Source organism: Phalacrocorax aristotelis, chromosome 4, assembly GCF_949628215.1.
Source record: "Phalacrocorax aristotelis chromosome 4, bGulAri2.1, whole genome shotgun sequence".
Classification (NCBI taxonomy): domain Eukaryota; kingdom Metazoa; phylum Chordata; class Aves; order Suliformes; family Phalacrocoracidae; genus Phalacrocorax; species Phalacrocorax aristotelis.
The window spans coordinates 22685832-22706640 of record NC_134279.1 but is presented as its reverse complement, the minus strand read 5'-3'; the positions used below and the strand labels follow the sequence as shown (position 1 = coordinate 22706640).

At 45.9% G+C, this 20809-nt stretch overlaps 1 protein-coding gene across 8 annotated transcripts in view; it reads right to left on the bottom strand.

Moving 5' to 3' along the window:
• Nucleotides 1-7216: 7216 nt before the first annotated feature.
• The window catches only part of ADGRL3 (adhesion G protein-coupled receptor L3), a 520031-nt gene continuing 506438 nt past the window's right edge, over nucleotides 7217-20809 (bottom strand). For 7 of the 8 annotated variants that reach the window (XM_075090573.1, XM_075090568.1, XM_075090565.1 and 4 more), the window contains one exon: nucleotides 16533-19401. In XM_075090573.1, coding sequence (XP_074946674.1) covers nucleotides 18593-19401 — 809 coding nt within the window. In that variant the 3' untranslated portion in view covers nucleotides 16533-18592. Of the gene's footprint in view, nucleotides 10533-16532; nucleotides 19402-20809 lie in introns of those variants that run through there. The other variant, XM_075090572.1, reaches the window with a different exon arrangement.

Here is a 20809-nt window from a genome sequence, read left to right as displayed (position 1 = left end):
AGTGAATGACGCCGCTGGATTTTGAGACTGGCAGGATACCAAGCTTTCTGTGAGGGTTGAATTGCACCTGCAGGATGGGAAGCTAGTTGGAATTATCCATGGAAAAACAAAAGGCTAGAAACTAATATGAAAAAGCTCATGATCACTAAAGGACATGGAAGTGAAGGAGGGAGAGGGCACAAGGGTTATGGTGTATACAAACTCTTCAGTCTAGTTCATTAGTGAGGCAGTTTATCTCCACTAACGGTGCATTATTAACCACTATTGTGGAGCGAGATTAATCAACAGGTGATAAAAAGAAAAAGACACCTTCCTGTAAGGTATTACCATTGCAAACCAGCCGTATGCTGAGGCAGTGACCCTGAGTCTCCTGACCCTTCCCAGCTCCCAGGAGCCAAGCAGCCTCCCTGCTCTGCACATCTGCAGCTCAGACTGACCGGTGTTGGCTACCACATCCCAGTCCAGATGATTTATGAAACTAAAAAGGCTTGGGAAGCCCCTGTTTGTCCACAAGCAATATTCACACCTCTGTTTCAGGCCAGGTGAGACTGAGATCAGACTCCTTCCTGTGATACCTGCTACAAGACAACCTGGAAAGACCGTACTGCTCATAAATCACTCCAGCAGGGGAGAGGCCTTTATCAAGGTGACTCTTTTGTCTGTTCTGTATCCAATAGCCATGATTCTACAATAAGGACAGAAATATTGTTGACTTCCACAGTAATTTACTACAGGGAAAAATCAGGTACTAGGTTCAATACAAACTTGACAGCTATAACTAGCACTCAGCTGTGTGCTGAGGAAGCTCGACCTTCTTACCCTACAGGAAAGGAAGATAGGATTGCTTATGGTGTTCTCCTCCTACTCCTCATCTGTCACCTCCCTCCTAATTGTCTCTCAATTTCCTTTGATTTTACATACAGTTTTTGGTACTTCTCTTTTCTCCAGACTTTGGAAGGAAAAAATGAAACCAGAGGACAAACCTCCTGAAGGAAGAATTGCCAGATAGCTACCAGAGATAGAGACCTGTGTTTTGTGAGCCTGGCAGGAGTCAGAAGGAGTGGTGGAGCGGTGGCATCCTTAATGTGAAACATGTATGCAGAACAGAAATTTAGGGGGCCAGGAGGACGCAGTTAAGTTCACACACACCTTCCTAGTGGAGGACTACTGAACCAAGATTTTTAATTAACTTATTACAAGCTCATAATGATTAAAAAAATATTCAGTAGCTGGAAGAATTAAAGCTTACCTGTCCACTACTCTTTATTTTGATGCAGTCTGATAACTAGTCTGATAACTAGTTATCTAGATTAGATAACTAATCTCTACAATAGAGATAAATACTTTCTTCTCCCTTGAGAGTCCTCCATAATTTCCTTTATCTAACACCTTCTCTCCATCTGCCTCTGCTCCCCCAAAGCTATCGCTACAAGGAGCCTGTGGCAGGATAGAAAGCCTAGAAACGTAGTATCTATAGCCAGAATGCATTACATACGCCACTGGCTACCACAAAGAATATTTTTCCAACACATCTGTAGACACAGTTTGTGGCATTAAAGAGAGGGAGGTCTGAACACTGTGATGGGAGTTACACAATTTGATCCACAGGTGCTCCACAGACATATGTGTCTCCAAGCAGATTTTCTTTGAACAAGACAGGCAAAACAGGCAAAAGCTAATATGTGGGCCACTTCCAGGCAGGCTGTGAGCAGACTAGATGAATCACTGTTCTTTTACAAGATGCTTCAGTGGTAAATGTGGATGGTTGTGCCTGGAGGAGGGGCAGCATAGCAGCTGGGATTTAGCATGATGCTTTTGATGCTTTGTACGCCGGGCGACTCTTGCGCTGTAGGAGAGAGATGATCCTGTGGAGGACCCTAGACAACCTCTGGCTCAGCAAACGGGCATTTCAGGAGACTCAAACAGTACCAAGTTTTTTCCTGTAAATGCTTAGGTGTTGTAAAAGGGCTAACTTTTGGCATCCCGTTTCATTTAGAAGCAAAGACATACTGAACCGCCACATGCTCACACCCTTTCCTTCCGAAGGGGTTGCGATGCAGGTGGCAGGAAAGCATCTTCCAGTGTCTGAATCATCTTGGAAAGGAAATACAAAGTAACACTTTTTTCTCAGTCCACCTTCCTTTTTCATTCATTTTCTGCAGTGGCTGAGCTCTGGGCTCATTTGCCACACTTGAAAACAAGATATCTTCAGAATATCATCACAACCCTTACAACTGTCTCTCTTCAGCCTCCAATGCAATTTCTTTAGCTGATGGGTTCAAGGCACATTGCAAACAGCATTACAATGGCTGCTAACTCTGGACCTACCCCCTTGGAGATGCTGAGGTGTCTGAGGAGTCCCTCTTCATCTCTTCCACTACTAAAAAGAGCTTGCATCACATTCACGTGACAGCTTGCAAGGAGAAGAGCGGGGAAGAGACCAGCAGGTTAACAGCAGCACCTTGTATTCATCAGACAAACTTTACAGTGAGAAGTTAACGGTGGGGAAGAAGAGAACTGCAAACACTCGTAAAAGGGACCTTAAAAGCCCTCTTTGACGACCCAAATATCCTCTCCCCTGGAGGAACAGTGCTCCTGATGCAGAGATATTCACTGTGCCTGAGTGCAGCCACTGATGTGCTGGTGACCCAGAGCCTGGCACAATTTACCCCTTAGCATAGGTGGAGGCAAATAGTTTCCAGCATCACGTCTCCTATTTTATCCCCTGATCACCACTCCAAAACACTTGTGGCACATGCTGGAAAAGAGCACAGCACTGGCCAGCTTGCATGTCCAGCAACACAGTAAGAAGCTGCAGCAGAAGTGCAGCCCTTGGCTCTGGCACATCCAAAGCTTGGCTTAACCCTGCCTGGCTGATGGCACCACATGGTACTGCAGCTTGCTCTTGAAAAGCTACCTGTGACAACAAACGTGTTACTACTTCAGAAAAAAACATTATTTTGCTTTCTGTCCAAGCAGGCTTGTTTCAAATGCCACATGCTCTGCCTCCACTGTTAATGAGCACAAGTTGACCCACTTATTCTCTGCTGCACTTTCCACAGCAAATCACAGCTTTACCGCAGAGGTACACAATATTAGACCCACAATTTCATTGGCAAGATTATTTTGCTTGTGAACCCACTAGTATTTTCCCTGAACAGTTTTTCCTCCCTTGTCTTGCTAGAATAGAGAATTGCTCTTTTGCAGGTTTATTCTCTCTGCTATTCCCTTGGTTTGAGTGAAATACATATGAGATGACTCAGAGTTTGAACTCTCAGTATATGTTTCTAATACAAAGTCTCTGCATGTCTGGGGACCTAAGACAGATATTTAATTTTAGATAAGAAATACTGGTGACATCATGCCTTTGATTTCTTTGCTGGATGTCTGTGCAGCCAGCACATGGTGAAGCTGTTCAGCCATAACAGCCTCATCGAATTTAGGAAGCCGTTTAATATTCTGCTTAAGTACAGAGCAGCGGGCAGCCACTGGTCCCCTTGGGTGCTGCTTAATGGGAGTGCACACTCGAGCTTTTAACCCAGGCGAATCCATCCACTAACACATGTAAGGGAAAAGGATCTTGTGAGGAAAACTAGGTTTTCTAAGACCGTTTTGTGCAGTTGCTGCAAACCCTGGCCAGCAAAGCTCTAGGCAGATCGTGTCAGCATGAGGGTCAGCTACCCCTACCCCTACCCCACACACCACCTTGCACATGTTGATTTATACTCCCTCAACACACACACTGGAGAAGTTGAATTTAGCTTCACCATCAGTGACTTCAGCTTCCCACAGCAGCAGATGCTGGCAAGTGCATCCAAGCAGAAGGAAGCATGCACACAACAGCTTCATTTTTAGCTTTACAGCTTAAAAAAATAAGACATGCCTTCATTTTATTTTGAAACATGACTAACTAAAAGCTCATATGCATGGAGGGAATCTTGAGAAAAAAATCAGACTCCTGCAGCAGCACCTTTTAGTTGAGACCGTTTTGGTGACATTATGGTGACAAATTTTCAGCCTTTCCTATAATTTTATACCTTCCTACACAGCAGGTGTTACCCAAAAAGATCTAGGAGAGATATTAACATGGATAAACAGAGCATAAGACAGGAAATAAAATCTAATTGCTGAGACACAAGGTAAACTGCAGCACTTGTACATCAGCAGAAACACTTGGCATGTGGGGCAGCTTACCAAGGGGTCCAACAGGTTCTTCATTCCTCAAAAACTGCAGTTAGCATTGAAACATCTTCCTAAAGGTTAGTCTTCAGTTAAGCCAGGAGTTATAAATTTGCTGCAGGCACTATCAGATTCAGCTCTTTGGTCTGCATAGAGGAAACCACCCCCAGCATCCCCTGGACTTGCTAAGGGGCCTCTAAACACCACCCAGACCTGCCCTTGTTAATCCTCCAATTAGGGGCCGGAGTTAATACCCAGGTGGGCACAGAGCTGATTAAAGCAGCTCATACAACATACTTTTGTTGTTGTTACTTTTTTTTTTTAGCCCCTGTCAGGCACATCTCCTAATTGCCCTAAATGAATGATGAACAAACCTGCAGATTATGGGAGTCACAGTTAAGAGACAGAAGCTAGATGAGAAGAAAACCAGAGGGAGCCCAGCCATGAACATCCCAAAGACATGTCTAATCCAAAAGCTATAGCCCTCCTCAGAGGGGGTGAAGTCTTTCAGCTCCAGAGCTGTGGTTTGGCACATCACTGTGGTCTCAGGTCAAAATCAGCCCATGGTATACTTGAGGATGGCAGGTTTTAACATGTCTCCTAAAGCCTGAAAGCCACAAAACTGGTGCATACATGAGCTGCCTTTTATATAAATGGCTCATAAAGCGTCACTGACTTTTTCACTTGTAATAATGCTTTTGATTAATTTTGTGTCACTGTGTGTAAAAAACCAAAACCAAACCCACAAAACCCCATTTAAAGCCCCTTGCATTATATCACAATCACAGGCTGTCCAACAAAAGTGACTAAGAATGTAGTTCTGTGCCCCAGGAAAGGGTGACCGCTAGGTCTAGGTGAAATGAGATGGCTGAGTCAGCTGCCCCCACCACATTTCCACATCACTGACGAAGACAGCATAATTTGGACCCACAGCATACCTAGAGAAGTTTCATGTTAAAAAAAAAAAAAAAAGAAAAGGCAAACCAACCTATAAATCCCCTTAATTTGAATGTGTGAATTTGCACCATGGGGCGTGCACTTGACTTTAAATATTAACCAGTTGGAGTGCCAAGTGGAGTCAAGGCAGAATGGTGGTAGCTCTTCTTGGTTTCCTCATGGGATAGATGTGGGGTTTGCTCTTACAAGCCATACACTGGCCACGGAAATAAAGCATCAGCGATGTTGCCCACATCCTGCGAGCTAACTCTTCAACAGCTCTGCAGGGATCGGTTCAATGGTCACAAGGCACATGTACACCCCAGCATCCCCCTCTTGTGACCCCACTCTCTTGAAGCTATAGCCCAGGGTGCTGACATGCAAGGTTTACTCCCTTTTTAGCACTGCCAGCTCGTAAGCAATTTCCCAGGCATACCTAGTACAATTGTAATTTTTCACCTAAAAAAAAAAAATGGCTAAAAAAAATCACAACGCCATGAAGTATGGCTGAAGACTCAGCAGGGGCATTTCTTTGGTTCCTCAGGAAGCTAGCAATTATTTCTGACCCTGCAACAAGAGCCTGCAGATGCCAGGCTATTTTTTTCCTTTCTTTAACTGTAAAAAGGTATAATATTTTACTGAAGCTCATTGTACATCATCTTACTGGTGTATTGGGTCAGGGAGTTTATGAGTTAATCCTGTGCCGGGTAATGATGCATTGCCTTTAACTACATTTAAGACTTTACCTCCTCATTTCGCCTTGTAGCGCCACTTGCTGTATTACCTACGGTAAACTGCAGCACTCAATTCACCTTCTCTGGACACTATTTATTATTTTATATGCCTCTAACATGTCACTTCTTATGTGCTTCCACACTGAAAATATTTCTAAATGGTTCCTAACAGGCAATTCTCCTCTTTGATTTAATAAATCCTTATAGTCTCTTCATTCCTTGGTCCCTGGGAGAAGCAGTGTGGTCCAAAGCAAACACACGCCATTGATTGGGAGCCTGGGATTAAGCCTCCTTGGAATGTTATTCCCTTTCCCAGCTGTGACGCACGGTGAGCAGATGCTTTCCTCATCCCCTTTGACCAGGTTTTCCTCAAGATGTTGCAGGGGATATGGCCCATACACTCGAGATACAGCTTCACTTCATTTTATCTGGAATTGGGATTTTCTCATAAAGGCAGGCAGCAAAACTCACCATACCGGCATGTCCATGGGCCAGGCCTTGCAGAGTGGCATTACTTGGTCCCTAGGCTTTGGCTTGCGGCGTCCTCCTGCCCCTCGATCCAGCGCAAAGCTGCAGCCATCACATGTTAACACCCGCCGCACCTGAAGCCGTGGGGGTCCTGCCTTTGCACTGGCCGGTGGCTCTTTGTTCCTTTATTAAACTTGCAGCCACGTTTCCAAGTATCAGGATATTTATGTTGACTTCGACACACTACCACTCAGATCTCCTGTATTAGGGTTGTATTATTTTTTATGTGAAATAGTGCAGCAGCTAATTGCAATTACCAGAAAGCATATACAAGAGAGCTTGTTGATTGCCAGTAGACAAAGACACGTTGGAAATCTTGGATTTTGCTATAGATGAAAGGCTATAAATTTTAAAATAGAAACCACATTATCGTTTACAATTTCCGTTTGCTAACAAATTCTGCTAAACAAAATTGGTGGCTGATTAAGTAAACATTTATACATAAATAAAACAGTGAAGATCTCTTCAGTTATTGAGATGCAGCCAGTTCAGTCTCTCGTAAATAATACAGTGATGAATTCTGGCATTACAGTACGTGATAAAGCTACCTAGCCTCAAAGTCTTAGACAAACTAATCCATACGCATGAATCAATCAGTTCATTTTAGTCATACCAACGTTATATAAATGTCACTAAAATCAATGCCTGAAAGACGTAACAGATTAATAAGTCCTCATGCGGTACTGAAATGCAAACCTACAGCGCATAACTACACACCAGGCACAGCTATACAAGTAGTCTGAATAAGTGATTTTAATAGAAAACTCAAGGGCAAGCCTGTAATGAGCAGGTGTGGATTAGAAAAATCTGGTGCGTTATTAATTTCAGACAATGCCAAGTTCTTTTTCATAATGTACATTTTATTAATGCTCTCCGTGATAGCTTTTCATACCGGTTCATCACCAGGAGTACAGTAATTACGATGTATTAATATTCATTCCATGACTGAGGAGCAAGGAAGTCCAGTTAAGATATGGAAAGCAGGTGAAACGTCAATCACTATTGACTCAGGGACAGATTAAATCAAAACTCTGCCCCAGGGAACCCAGGAGCTGGGTGGGTGTGGTAACAGCCCCTCCCAGACCCACTCTTCAGTGAGTATATCTGCCTCCCCCTCCTTGTCGGCTCACCTCCATGCATACCCTGCCCGCCATCGATACGGAGGCAGTGGACAGGATTCATCATTTTTATTAGGACTTGGGGTCATTCTGACTTGTCTTTACAACCGTCACCATTAGTTACTGGGTGTCAGCCTCTCTGGGGTTGGAGAGAGAGAAAGAGACGTTGAAGGTTGTCATAAATGCCTCCAAGAATAACTCTTCTAGACACAATAGCAAGGGTTTAAACTGCGGATGATGGGATTGTCCGGGGAGAGAAACTAATAGTGAGGGCTCTAATAAAAAAAAGAAAACACCAACGAAAAAACCGAAACCCACCCAACCTAGGAGATTTCTGCTTTCCTGCGATCTAGTGAAAAAGCCCAGGGAATTCCTGCTTTCCTGCAACTGCAGTCCCCCTTTCATCCCATGCAGGACCCCAGACCTCTCCAGGGTCAGGCAGCCCCAGGCTCAGGATTTAGCACTGCCCTTCAGGGCTCTAGAAACCATAAGGATGGTCCCCTCATGACTGTGAAAGATCATAATCTTTCACATAAACTTTTTGGAGGTATTTATTTTGCTTAAAGTACTGTCTGATCTTCAGAGCATTTCTGGCACAAAGGTGGGGTGAGTTGTTTGCACTTTTCATTATTTTTCTCCCTGGAAAAAAAGGCCTTCACTGGGGAGGAAACCTGAGTCTCCCCAAGATGATGCCTGGGGACACCATACAAGGTTGGAGAAGTGGGCAAAGGAAGAGGTGTCCACATGTGGCAGATGAAAGCACGGTGTCTCCTGTGCATCAGTTTGAGAAATAAATAAATTGCTCAGCAGTGGCAGCTGTTAAGTGGTAATGGCAACAGAGCTGGACGACAGAGGAGGTATTCAAGTACCCAAGAGGAAAAGACCATCCCTGCAGCCTACCTTGAACCATGGCAAACAAATTACCACTCTGGATGCCCAAACCCTTTAGTGCTTTAAGGCAGCTTCCAATTTCTGTTGATTGCCCACAGGCCTTTCCTTGCAAAGGTATAGGGGCTTTGCCCCCAGTATTATGATAAATATGTGCAATAGTTGGTTTATGCTATCTGGCTTTTTAATGGGGAGGGGACACTTCCACCTTGGCCCTGCTTCCTTGCTAAACGCCAGGCTGAAGAGAGACTTGTATGTCTGGAGAAAGTTATTCTCTGTCATTTCCAAAAATATTTTTTTTAAGTCTGTTTTTTTCTGTTTTCAATTTCTAATCCTGGTTTGTTTTCTAATTTCTCTCTGCTGCATGACTCCACATGGTCGGGCTCAGAGTAACTAAGGCATAAGTAAGCTTTTTGTTGTGAAGGATGAAGAGGAAACCCCAAAGTTCCTCTCCTGCTTCCATCAGGTACCACGCTGCAGCAGCCCGCATCCTGCAAACACCCATGCCTGAGCGCAGCCCTGCTCTGCTAGGAGTGTTTGCAGATGGCCACTGTTGTGTCGCGGCGGGGGACAGCGGATGGCAACTCAGTGTGGAGCAGAGAATTATCAGCTTTCACCCAGCTAACACCGCCCGCCCTGCCTCCTGTGCCTTGCTCCCCAGAGAGATGCGGACAGCGCGCTCATGCGAATAAAGCTGGACCCAGCAGCATTACTTATGACTTCTCAAATGTGTTTAGGCATATAAAGGTGAGTACAACATACACAGCCATATCCTCTTTTCTTCGCTCATGGATGCAGCTACAGAGACACAGGGACCTGCGCTGGCTGGCAGCCACCCACACCGGGCACAGTCTTGCACACGCATTTGCACACACACAGAGGAGAACTGCATGTACAGGCACCGGCTGACATGGACACAGATGTCTATGCATGCCTCCATTTACCCAGTCGAACAGTTGGCCCAACACCATTAACAAGTCTTCAGGGTTTCTTTTCTCCCCCCCCCCCCCCCCCCCCTTATTTGTTTAAATTAATGCTAAAAGCCTCAGGAGAACCACACTGATGGGCTTTGCATCCCTTTAGTGATTTCTGCCCACCCCACCCCATCACACCTGCACCAAGCAGCCCAAGTCCTCTGTGGGCTGTAGCTGAGTATTTACACCAGCGGAGACCTTGGGCCCAGCGAGTCCACCCTGTTTACAGGAATGAAGGAGAAACGTCTGCCGAGTCCTTTGCCGATGTGTCTGTTGTCCTTCAGGTGCCTCCTGCACCTGCTGTGGTGGCACAGCTTGGCTGCGAGACCTCACATCAGCCTCTACCAGGCAGACGCCGTGGTTTCCCATATATCCATCCCCAGCTGAGCTGATTGAGAAACGCTATCTTCAAGATACTAAGGCTCATTTTTTCCAAAAAATATCTCTATTTACACAAAACAATAAAATCTGAGCAGCTTTTCCCCCAGAAGCTTTTTGCTAAGCAGAGCCACTGCTGGATGTGTGCACCAGTCCCTATTTACAAGCAACAGCTTTGTTCAGCAGTACTCTGCCAGCAAGTTCAGCTTCTTCTGGCTTAAGGATGATTTCTTTGTCCTTTTTATCCTTCCCTCTTTACCTCTTCCCACAGCCAGGCCTGTATTTACAACAGGGACTTGGATCTGGCGGGGTCGACTTTATACAGCCTAGCTTGTGAGCACGGAGAGGGGCTCAGGATGGCGGTTGAGCATGCTCAGCCATTTTTAAGTGTTTTCAAGTTGCAAAGCCAACATTTGGAGCAGACGAAACTAATCTCTTATTACAAAAGACATTTTTCACCCGTTCTGTTCATCTTAAAAAAAAAGCGACCCACCAAGCGGTGAGGGTATGTCCCAGGGCACTGCCATGCAGGGGGCAGCAGGAATCTCAGCCAGGCTGTTTTCTCCTTGGGGACACGAGGGTTTGCCAAGGGTTTTGGTCGAAGCTAGTTTCTCCGGCCTCTCCTTTTGTGCAATCCCAAGTGAGGGATGGGTAAACCGAGGCACAGAGGAGCTGAAGTGGCACGCTGGCGTGGGTTCACTGGGACAGGCTCGTCGGGTGCCCTGGGCACTAGATGACACTGTCTTCCATGGTGACTCGCCTGAAGACTGGCTCCTGCTTGGGTGTCCTTCCGCTTTCTGTGGAAAACAAAGGAAGTACAGATAAAGCCCCAAAGCAGGACCCCACAGCAGCCACCAGCTGTTTTTAAGACCATTTCCACCCTACAGCAAAGCACAAGATGCCCAGGTTTGCCTCTAAAGATAAGGCTTGCTGAGAGCAGGTGAATGTATTTTGTGCCAGCAGCCCATCAAGAATCTCCTTCCACCCTTTTTGCTGAAGCTGGTGGTACAGATTTGCCTGGTTTTGTCTCCACGAGCCAGCTATCTGTTAAACTGTGTGAGGACCCGCAGCATTGGTCACTGCTCCCCACTGCTCTCTGGATGAAGGGTGATGCTACAGCACTTCTTTGTTCCTCCGGGTTTAGCCCAGCTCAAGCAAGGAGAGCCCAGAGCCAAGCTGCAACCACCAGCTTGTAGCAGCCCAAGAGGGCTTGTTTGAGCAAACTGCATTTTTTGTGTCCCCTCCCACCCCCCAATAATAAATAGACAGTTTAAATCACTACAGAGTAAACAAATTTGTTTTGCTATCAGACATTATCTGAAGGGTGCTTCACATCCTGAGTTCTCTGCTTTACAGCTGTCTCTATAATCACTGCAGCCCTGGGGAGGAAAACACTTCCTTTTACACGTGCAGGTTGGGAAAAGGCAGCCATGTGCAATTTGGGGTGAACACGTTCAGGTTTTTTAATTAATAATATTTCAGAGACAGGTTATGAGAGGCTAGACATATTCAGGAAGAATTAAGAGTTGTCCTGGAGCCATTTTCTAAGCATAAATCATTTTACCCTATCCCCCACCCACCCAAGGTGTTCCTCCTCTGCATGGCAGCATAGAAAATACTGCAGGGAAAGTGGTGGGGGGCAAAGCCAGCAACTTTTCTCCCATCTCCCTGCTTGGCTATTTTAGCTGTTCTTTTGGGGTTTTTCTGAAGAGGAGGAACTTTCATCCTTTCTTTGCTGCTCATTGCTTTTTTTTCCAAGCTGTGGGATGCATTTTCACCTTCCGTTTCCACTGCTGCTAGCTCGGTGGGCTGCTTTGCATTGCAGTGCAAACTGCTAGCAGCTAAAAATGCCTGGCTGTGCAGTGTGTCTCAGGAAAAAAGATTTAAAATCCCACCTATATAATATGAAACACTCTTTCTGGCTGATATCAACAGCACCTGAAGCAATGAGGCCTTTTATCTGTACATACGAATTGTAGCAACACAAGCAAGGAGGAGGGGGAGGCGGAAGTGACCTAAGGACAGAGCTGAGGCGCTTGCACTGAAAGCAGCTATTTATCAGGGAGGGACCCTCTCAAAAAAGGGCTGCTGAGGTCCTTGGTATGAAACCATAAAACCGCCTTTCTTTTTTTTTTTTTTTTTTTGTAAGGCGAGGAAACCAGGGGCTGGCCAAAGCAGTCACCCAGCAGCCACAGCAAGCCTTCAGCCTGACTCAAGCTGGCCTCCTGTGAAACGCGGGCTAATCCTGTACGACCCCATGCTTCTCTCCAGCTGCCTACAGAAAGCACCTGAAAATCTCCTTTTGGCACATTTCAGCCAAAGGATGGAGCTTTGCCAGAAATTAGGGGCTTTTTCTTCTACTTCACACGCCCCCTCCCCCCACCCAAAGTCCATTTTCCCACCACTCTTGCAGCTTTTGTGCAACCAAGTGCTAAGAGATGCGTGGGGCCAAGGTGCTGCTGCTTCCCGAGCGGCATACCCAGAAATCCTCTACCTGGTTCATTCACCACTTGGTTTTCAACATTCATCCCCCAAAACATTTATCAGTGGATGTTACCACAGGCTCGTGCCTTCTGAAAGGCAAAGCCTTTGCTGCCCATGGGACACGATGGCTGCAGGGCTCACGCCTGCATTGAGCTTTCCTGCCACGGGGACCCAAATTAAACTCTGTCTGAGATGCCTCAGAAAGAAGGGGGAGAAGACAGGCTGAAAAAAGTTTTATTATAGCCATAATTTACCCATAGAGCATCCTGCTGCTGGAAATAACCTTTCCAAAGTTGTAACATAAGATGCAGTCGATTATAAGTGGCGGTCAGAGATATTGGGTCATCCGTACAAGTATTCCCATGCACACCAGCTGAGGAGGTTGTGCAGCAGCTATGTTTGTGCCTTTTAAGTTGTTTGGGTTTTTAAGCAATGCTGTCAAAATATCAAGCATTTGCTTCCAGCACATAATAACTGCTCGGTATACCAATATTTTTTTAATTTATTAAGGTTTTACCTTGGGGTTTTACATGTACACAGTGTATTTAATGAGTAGAAATATAAGAAAAAGAAAATACGTGGAGGATGAAGAAATGAAAAGACAGCAAATATTTAGGATGATTATTTTTTTGTTCTTGTTGGCATTTTGCTAGAGAAAACTACCACAATCTCTCTGTCTGGCATACCAAATGCAACACTAAGCACCTGTAAAATGCTATTCTGATGTGAAAAAGGAAGATTTCCAAGCTATCCTGGCTAGTCTTAATATTTCAGCATTAAACAGACTAACCCTCCCGAACTGGGACAACGTATTATCTGGTGTATGATCCATGCATCCCTAGGGCTTGCCAAAGCCCTTAGAAGAGCAAAACTGGCCCTACACCAGCTGCCTGTGCTGAACGAAATGATTTTTGGTGACGAGCAGGAGATGACGCTGCCCTCCCAGGGTACCCCTTCAGGTGCTCTCCCCCAGCCAAACTGCTAAAGTCCCTGCCAAGGACAGCCACTGTTAACGTGACCTCTGGTGCCTTCCCTGGGAGCATTAATCACCTGTTTTATCTGGTTTCAGCTTTATGTTGCAGGATGTTCTCCACACCGTTACCAGAGAGCCGGCGACGACATGACATTTATATAATGTTCATGAGCACAGACTATTTAAACCTTAAAATATTCATTAAATAAAATTTGCATAGAGTCTAGCTGAATGCAGCAGGTAGCTAAAAATGAAGTACTTTTCTTTCTAAACGTAAAGAGGAGATCAGGGCGTGACAGATGACCAAGCCGGTGCTCTTTGGCTTCCCTGAGATAGCTTTTTAATAAGATGAGCTATCTTTTTATCCCTGTTGTCTAGGTAAGTCTGCAGGGTATTACATTCTTTATAAACTAGTGAGATCAAGAGCATATTGGGGTGCGTGAGAGAGAGGCCAGCTGGCCAGAGAAGAGGGAAGGGGGCTGCAGACAATAGGGACACACATAGAGACACGCAAGGACCCCCTCCGGAGCTCAGCACCTCCCATTGCCACCATTGTTTCCCCCAGGCCTCTGAAAGATCTCACTGCTCATTATCTGGGGGCAGGGAGGGAGGAAAAAGATTGGTTAACAAACAACCACAGATTTCAGGGAATTGAGTGCAATCAACAGGCGGAAAGGAACAGCAGCACAATAAGTAATATTGCCTACACAGTGCCTCCAAAGCTATAACAAATACCTCTCATCCCCATCAATCCTCCAGCCTACATAGTCTTTCTTGGCCTGTCTTTCCCCTTGTGTCTCTCCTTCACATGTTTTGGGGAGATCTTTATAGCCGCTCATGCCTCTTGCAGAAAATGGGCAGGCACTGCCCGTTGGAGCCCAAGTGTCCTTAAGCAATAGAACACGTAGCAATCACACAGTAAACTGGTGCATCGGCTCAGTATGGGACAGTCTATGATGGGGTTACACAGGAAAAAATAACCCAGTCCTTCACAAATTAGAATGAGTGAGGGAAAAAAGGGATTCATAATGTGCAAAGCATCCCAAGACGATTTCCAGGAAAATGTAAAGCATGGAGGCTTGAACTTCTCCATCCCCCTCTTCCCACCTGCAAGCAAGGCTTTCTGAAAGGATGCCTCAAGCAAGTGTTCGACATCGACAGTCCTCACTCCAAACATGCCTGGCAACACATGCTTCCCAAAGGCGGTCCCATGTTTCAGAAAGGGGACCTATGTATCAGGGTGATGTTTTTGTTGCCCAAGCACTGTCTGTGTGCCTGTATTCTGTCTGGTTTTCATTGAAAATGGGATGCTTATTGCAGTTGAATGATGAAGATTTAATAAAATTTTTAAGGCAAATATGCTTGGTTTTTTTTTTTTTTGTTAAACAAAGCTTTAAAAAAGAAGATCCCTCCAGTACAGGGCTGATTATTCCCTTCAACCCAGCTTGCAAAGTTATGTGCCCCAAGCATAAGTATGGATCTAATACCATAATTGCTACTGCCGCTTCATCAAGATGTTAGTTTTCTCACATCTCTGCCTTGGCTCAGCATGAAGAAATGCCTTGAAGTTCTGTAGCTCTCCCGCCTACCCCAGGAGCATTTTAGGCACCAAAGACTTAACATTGACTTGAGTTTTACGTGCTGTAGTCTGCACAGAAGACACCATTACATTGCCAGTTGCATAGGAATCATATCTACTGAGGTTCTTATCAACAAGCAGAAACCTTCACCATGCCCATAATCAACTATCTGACACAACAAAAGCCTGTTTTCAAGGGGAAAAACATGACAAAAATAATCCCCATCCTGCTTCCCTCCCCCAAACTAAATTACAGTTTTAAACCATTTTTGGCTTAATATAATTAATAATATCTGTTTCCCCTCTGTTTTGTAATTCAGCTGTTTCCAAAGCTGTAAGGAGCACCAACAGTGAATTCTGTGGTGCCAGAACAGCCTGGGGATGGAAATAACCAGCTTGAAAATAAACAGCATTTTTTTGTAATCAAAGCGCTAATAGGCATGGAGGCTGGCAGAGAGCTCGAGTGAGAAGGGGTGGAGAAGAGGGGAAAAACAGCCTATCCACTGATAAATCCAAAATGCACAGAAAGGCTGGGGAAGAATGACCATTCAGAGTAAACAAAGTCAAAGATTTTTCAGTAGGACACAATCATCCCATAGCAAATCCACCACTGGTTTGTTCTTGCATAGACCATTTACCAGGCACGCTGGTAAATGCCGTATTGATCACCTGCCTCCCATTTTAACATGACAATATTTGCTATGGCACATCTCACCCTCTGCATGAATTTAATCCTGCTGTATTAATGGAAAACTATTTTATTTTTTGGAGTCTAATACAGTAAAAGAGTCTTTACTTTCTCCAAGATAAGAGGTATTTCAAGTATTTCAAGCCTCAGCAGCCTCTGTTGGGCTGCTGCGTGGACTGGTTTGACCACATGGGTCTGAAACGCTTGCTTTGCCTGCATGGCTTGGTCTACCACACACTGCCCAGCTCCATCACAGCTGGCATGAAAAATAAAATGAAACAGGGATGCAGCATCAAGAGCAAGAGTACCATTTGGCTGGCCAGAGGCTGTTTTGCTATGAAGCCAGGTGATTTCCAATCTCCTGATTGGAAACACTCCCTTGTCAAAACTTAGACCTGGCAAGAGGCACAGCTATGGTTAGTGCTTTGTCAGAAATGAAGTTACCTCCCCAAGATGTTTTGGCCTGAGTGCCTGGCTGCACTGGAAGGACTCAGGCAACTCAGGCCAGACTCTTCTGTAGGCCACGAATCCCACCAAACACCACCACCCTCTGGTTCTCCCTCATGGACAAGCCCCGGCTGAGCAGCACCGAGCAGCATTGCCCCTCGTGAGGACAATACCATGATGGAGCGGAGCTGCTCCGCTGCTGCATTCATCCTCCAGCACTGGCAATATCTTGTTTAACACGGGCTTCAGCCTGCTCCAAATCTTTTGGCTTTTACCTAGCTTGATGGGAGTTGGATGGAAGCAGCTTGGATGGAGGCAGCACTGACCCCAAAGCTCAAGGCATGGGAGGGCTTTGTGAAAAATCACATACTGAAAAATCAGTACTGAGCGTGTCCAGGGGTGGTTATTTTCACTGTCAACCTTTCTAGTCTATTTGGTGGCTTTCTATATCCTGACAATCAATCCTAACTGCTCCCAAGGGATTTGAAGGGGGAGGCTGGAGGAGAGTGGCGAAGCGCCAGCGGGCCATCAGCAGTGGCAGGATGGGAAGGGTGATGTGGCCGAGGACAGCGATGGTGCTTTGCATACGCCCGGAGCAAGAAAATAAAGAGACAGCAAACAACGACTGAGGAGGCCTAACGGGGACTTGTTTTACTCTTTGACATGCTACCAGCAGTTTTTAATCTCAGAAGAACCAAAATTTAAAAAAAAAAAATCATTACAATGATTAAAAGGTACGACACATGAAATACTATACTCAAATCATCCGCGTGTCGTCAGCTAATTTATACAGTAGGCACAAAACAGACCTAGAATCACCTGCAACGAATGTCGACCGGCGCTCTCGCCCCTAAACAAGTACTGCTAGCCTGATATTTCTAGTCAGCTGTAGCTGCGTAACCTTTGTGCTTAAATTGCTCAGCTTAGGCCTCCTTTCTTTGGCATTGCTCACCCATGCCACGAAGGAGTGGAGACTCGTACTGAAGACAGTAATGGAGAGAGGAACAACAACAACAACAAAAAAAAGAGATTAATCGTACAGTACATACATACAGTATCTTCTAAATCGTGATCAGTTGTTTATTGGTTGGCAAACAAGCTTCACTTTTACAACAAATATTAGTAATGAGGTCATTAAACTGTTGAGACCATACAAAATGGATCATAAATTAAAAAAAAAAAAAAAAGAGAAAAAGAAAAAAAGAATTCATATTCCGTGCTGCTAATTTACTTCCAGAAAGCCTATGTTACTTAAAAATCCTGTCAAATAAATAAATTTCCTGTTAGGAAAAATAATGAACAAAAGACTTTTTTCTTTTTTTTTAAATCATTGCAAAGTACGTTTTAGCTCACTATGCATCAATCGATTTTCTTCTTAACCACTGCAGTACAAGTGCCTAAACCGGGGACCAGACGGAGCCGTGAAGGCCCTTTGCTCCTCCAGGGAAATGGCCGTCTCCTGTAGAAGCCCCACTACGACTATAAAAAAAAACCAACCCCTCTCGGCTTCTAGATGCGACCCTCCGGCCCGGCTGAGGGGCTGCTCACCAAAGATGCTTCGCAGGATTATCGTCACAATCAGTTGTGCACTGTCAACGGGGAAGTTTGCCCTGCTCTAGTCTGTCAAAAGGTCTGCCGGCAATACGCTGGCCGAAGAAAGTTATACAGCGAGGAAATAAAAAGACTGCCTTGGCTGAAAAGAAACGGTGATGGCTTTACTAAAAATAGTCCTTAGAAAGTGATGTTTGGGTTTTTTTTGCCCAGTTTTTCCTTTTTTACCAGGATGAGGAGGGAATGGAGGGGAGGGGCAGTGGAAGAGGCAAAACAAAAGTAAAAAAATAAAAAAGGAGGAGTTATGAAAAACCTTGCTCCTACTGGTAGACAAACTTACAAGACCAGCACAACAGAAAAAAGTTCTTTTTTTTTTTTTTTTTTTCCACTACATTAACAGGGACGCAAGTTCTGGAGGAACAGAAAGCAGACTATATGTGCAATGCTAGTATCTGTACATTACATAGAAATTGTTTGCTTTTTCTGCCATTAGTTTTTATCATCCGTTAATACAGCAAAACATAAAATATGCCTTTAGCACAGAATTCTCAGATTCCCTTCCATCTCATTAAATTTGTTTTTGTTTCATTTGCTCCCGCAGCAAAGGGCGCTGCGGTGAAACCAAGTTGTGAGTGACCAAAACCCATGACATGATCTGGATTGGTAAGAAAGAGTTTTGCTAGCTTGTTTTTGTGCAGCGCTCCCACCTAGATGCATCGCTACTAGTTTCAAATGCACATTTTTGGCCTGGTTTTATTCTTTGCCTTTTTTTTCCCCCCCCCTTAAATCAGGTCCTCATTATTAAGAGCAACACAGCATCAAGGATTGTTTAAACAAACACGGCATAACTTGAGAAGGCCACGAAGTGTGCCGTTATCTATCTCTTTCATTAACATAATGAAGTCTGTCTGGAAGGAAGGAGGATGGGGGGAGAAGAGGGGTGGGCAGCAGTTACTGTCCTCTCCGTGCCGGCCTAAAAATTCCAGTAAAAAAAGTCCGAGAGTTTCCTTTTGAACAGCATGAAGATTTCGGAGTACACACAATATTACCACTGTTTGGATTAACTCAGAACAGTTAAACCGAGTGTTACGGAGGGGCTTTTTGTTGTCTCTTTGCTTAATTTTTGCCGAATCTTCTATAGACTAGTGACCAAGTGAGCAGGTCCTTTTGCATTGCCGTCCGGGGGGGTTCCCTCTTTGTTTGGCGGGACTATAAACCCATCACTGCTGCCTCGACCTAGCTGGTAGTAAGTGTGTAGCTGATGGACGTGGTTCCTGGAGCCAAGGTTAGGCATGCTTTTGTAGTAAACATCGTCAGCGTCGCCACCGCTGCCGCTTTTGGCTGGCGGGGGATCGGTCTGGGTGCTGGCGGTGACGCTTTCCGTCATGGGCATGCCAGCCAGTGCGGGCATACTGGTGTAGAGAGAATCCCTGTTGGGCGACTGGAGATCGTCCGTGTGCTCGTTGGTCAGCAAGGGGAAAAAGCTCTCACTGTTGTCTTGTGGGATGCGCCGCCGGCTGTAGAGGTGGGGCTGGTGGTTGTCCGCTGAGTACACCCGGGGGGGCAGCAGCGGGGCATCTGACTCCTCGTGGATGAGCTCCAGGCCCAGGCTCTCCTCATGGGTGAAGGAGGTGGCGTCGTCCAGCACGATGGCATCGTCCTCGCTCCCGCCGCCCACGCTGTTGACGAGTTTGTTCATCAGGTTGCGGCTCTGCTCGCTGGAGCGCTCGTGGTTGTTCAGGTAGGAAGGGATGTAGTTGGAGGTGAGTTCCTTCAGGATCTTTTTCTCGAGGGCTTTCTCGGTGTGGTTGTACCCGCGGTCAAGGATTTGCACGCAGTTGCTGAGGTACTCGCCGCTGGCGATGCTGTAGCTGTTGCCGTGATTACCATTCAGTGGTAGAGTATCCGTGACACTTGTATCCCTGGCATTGTTCAGAAGCCCCTCTGAAAAACATTACACAAGAGAGGGTGACTTGTACAAACAGGACACTCACGCGGGACGTGCACGCTCAAACCCCTTTCCTAGGCTGCTGCAGCTGCCGGGGCTTGGCAGCGAGGAGGCGCGCAGCTCCAGCTAACCGGCTTACGGTCTTTCCACTGAAAAAATGGAAAACGCCGCCAAGTACGTGACTTGATGCGGCAATAGCCGGCGGGAGGGACTAACCCCTCCTGGCCGGTACGGCCTGCAGCTTTTGTGCTTTGCTCTATGTATCCCTGAGGGAGCTAAGAAATAGGTAACCCTGGGCTGGTCCCAATTGCCCTGGCTCAAGGCGCTTTGGAGGAACGGAGCGATTTCCCCCAGCTGAGGGAAAGGTATTCGCAGCCCAGGTTAATCATTACCCAAACTTTGTTTGGGAGTGTATCCTTCCTAGAGGAAAAGAAATAAATCCGGTCTCCCCTTTTGCTGAGCAGGCTACCAGGGGAAAGGCATAAGGCCCGAATGGTGGCATTTGGGGATTAGCAACGTGGAGGCACAAAGTGCTTCCTGGCACAGGCTGCTTTGGAACAGGGCTAAATGCCCTACCTCGCCTGGCACAAGGGCGCAGCCAAAATTATTTACTCCACACTGGCCAGGTGGGGATTTTCTAATACAATCGATGTTGGAGGCAGCTGCTGGGGGGTCTTGCAAAGCCTTTAAAAATAGCTCCCATTTCACTTGCAAAGTTAAAGCAGAGCATTCAGTGGAAGGTACAGCAAGTACCATCACCGCCACAGTACGGTGGGCTCTGGGTAACATGCGAGGAGTAACGGGGTCTCAAGTGCCCTCCAACTGACTATGGCATCTCCGTAGGTGTCTCAGCACTGTCAATGTAAGGCTGGAGCTCAGCTCTTTCCCAGCACATGGGAGATGGTGGGGAAGCGCTTTGAGAGCAACGCGGCAGGAGTGGGCAAGGGAGAAGAAAATCAGGCCCAGCAGTTTAGCCACCACACTTTCTTTTTCGGGATTACTGGCCTCCTTGGAAGGAGTGCAGGTGTGGGGATGCATGAAATAACATATCAACCTTTCAGCTAAGGGCTTTGGGCATTGCCAAAAATTGGCAAGCAACTCCCAACAAGCCACAGTGGATCAGAGGAGCCATTAGCTGACAATTTCAGATGAACAGTTGCTCATACCATGCTTGGTACATGGCATGTGTACCTTCTGAAAATACAGGATTTGGTCTATATCTGCAATGGATTAGTTGTAGCATGTCAAGGGCTGGAAAGTGCTACTGTAGGCTTTCTTTTTGCTTTTGAGGGAAATGCCCCAAATGTGTTGGTCACCTTTCAGGTTTCTGAAGCTTAGAGGGTGCTGCCATATCCCAGGTTTCCCAACAAACGAGGGAGCTATGACAAAAAATCAACTAGCCAC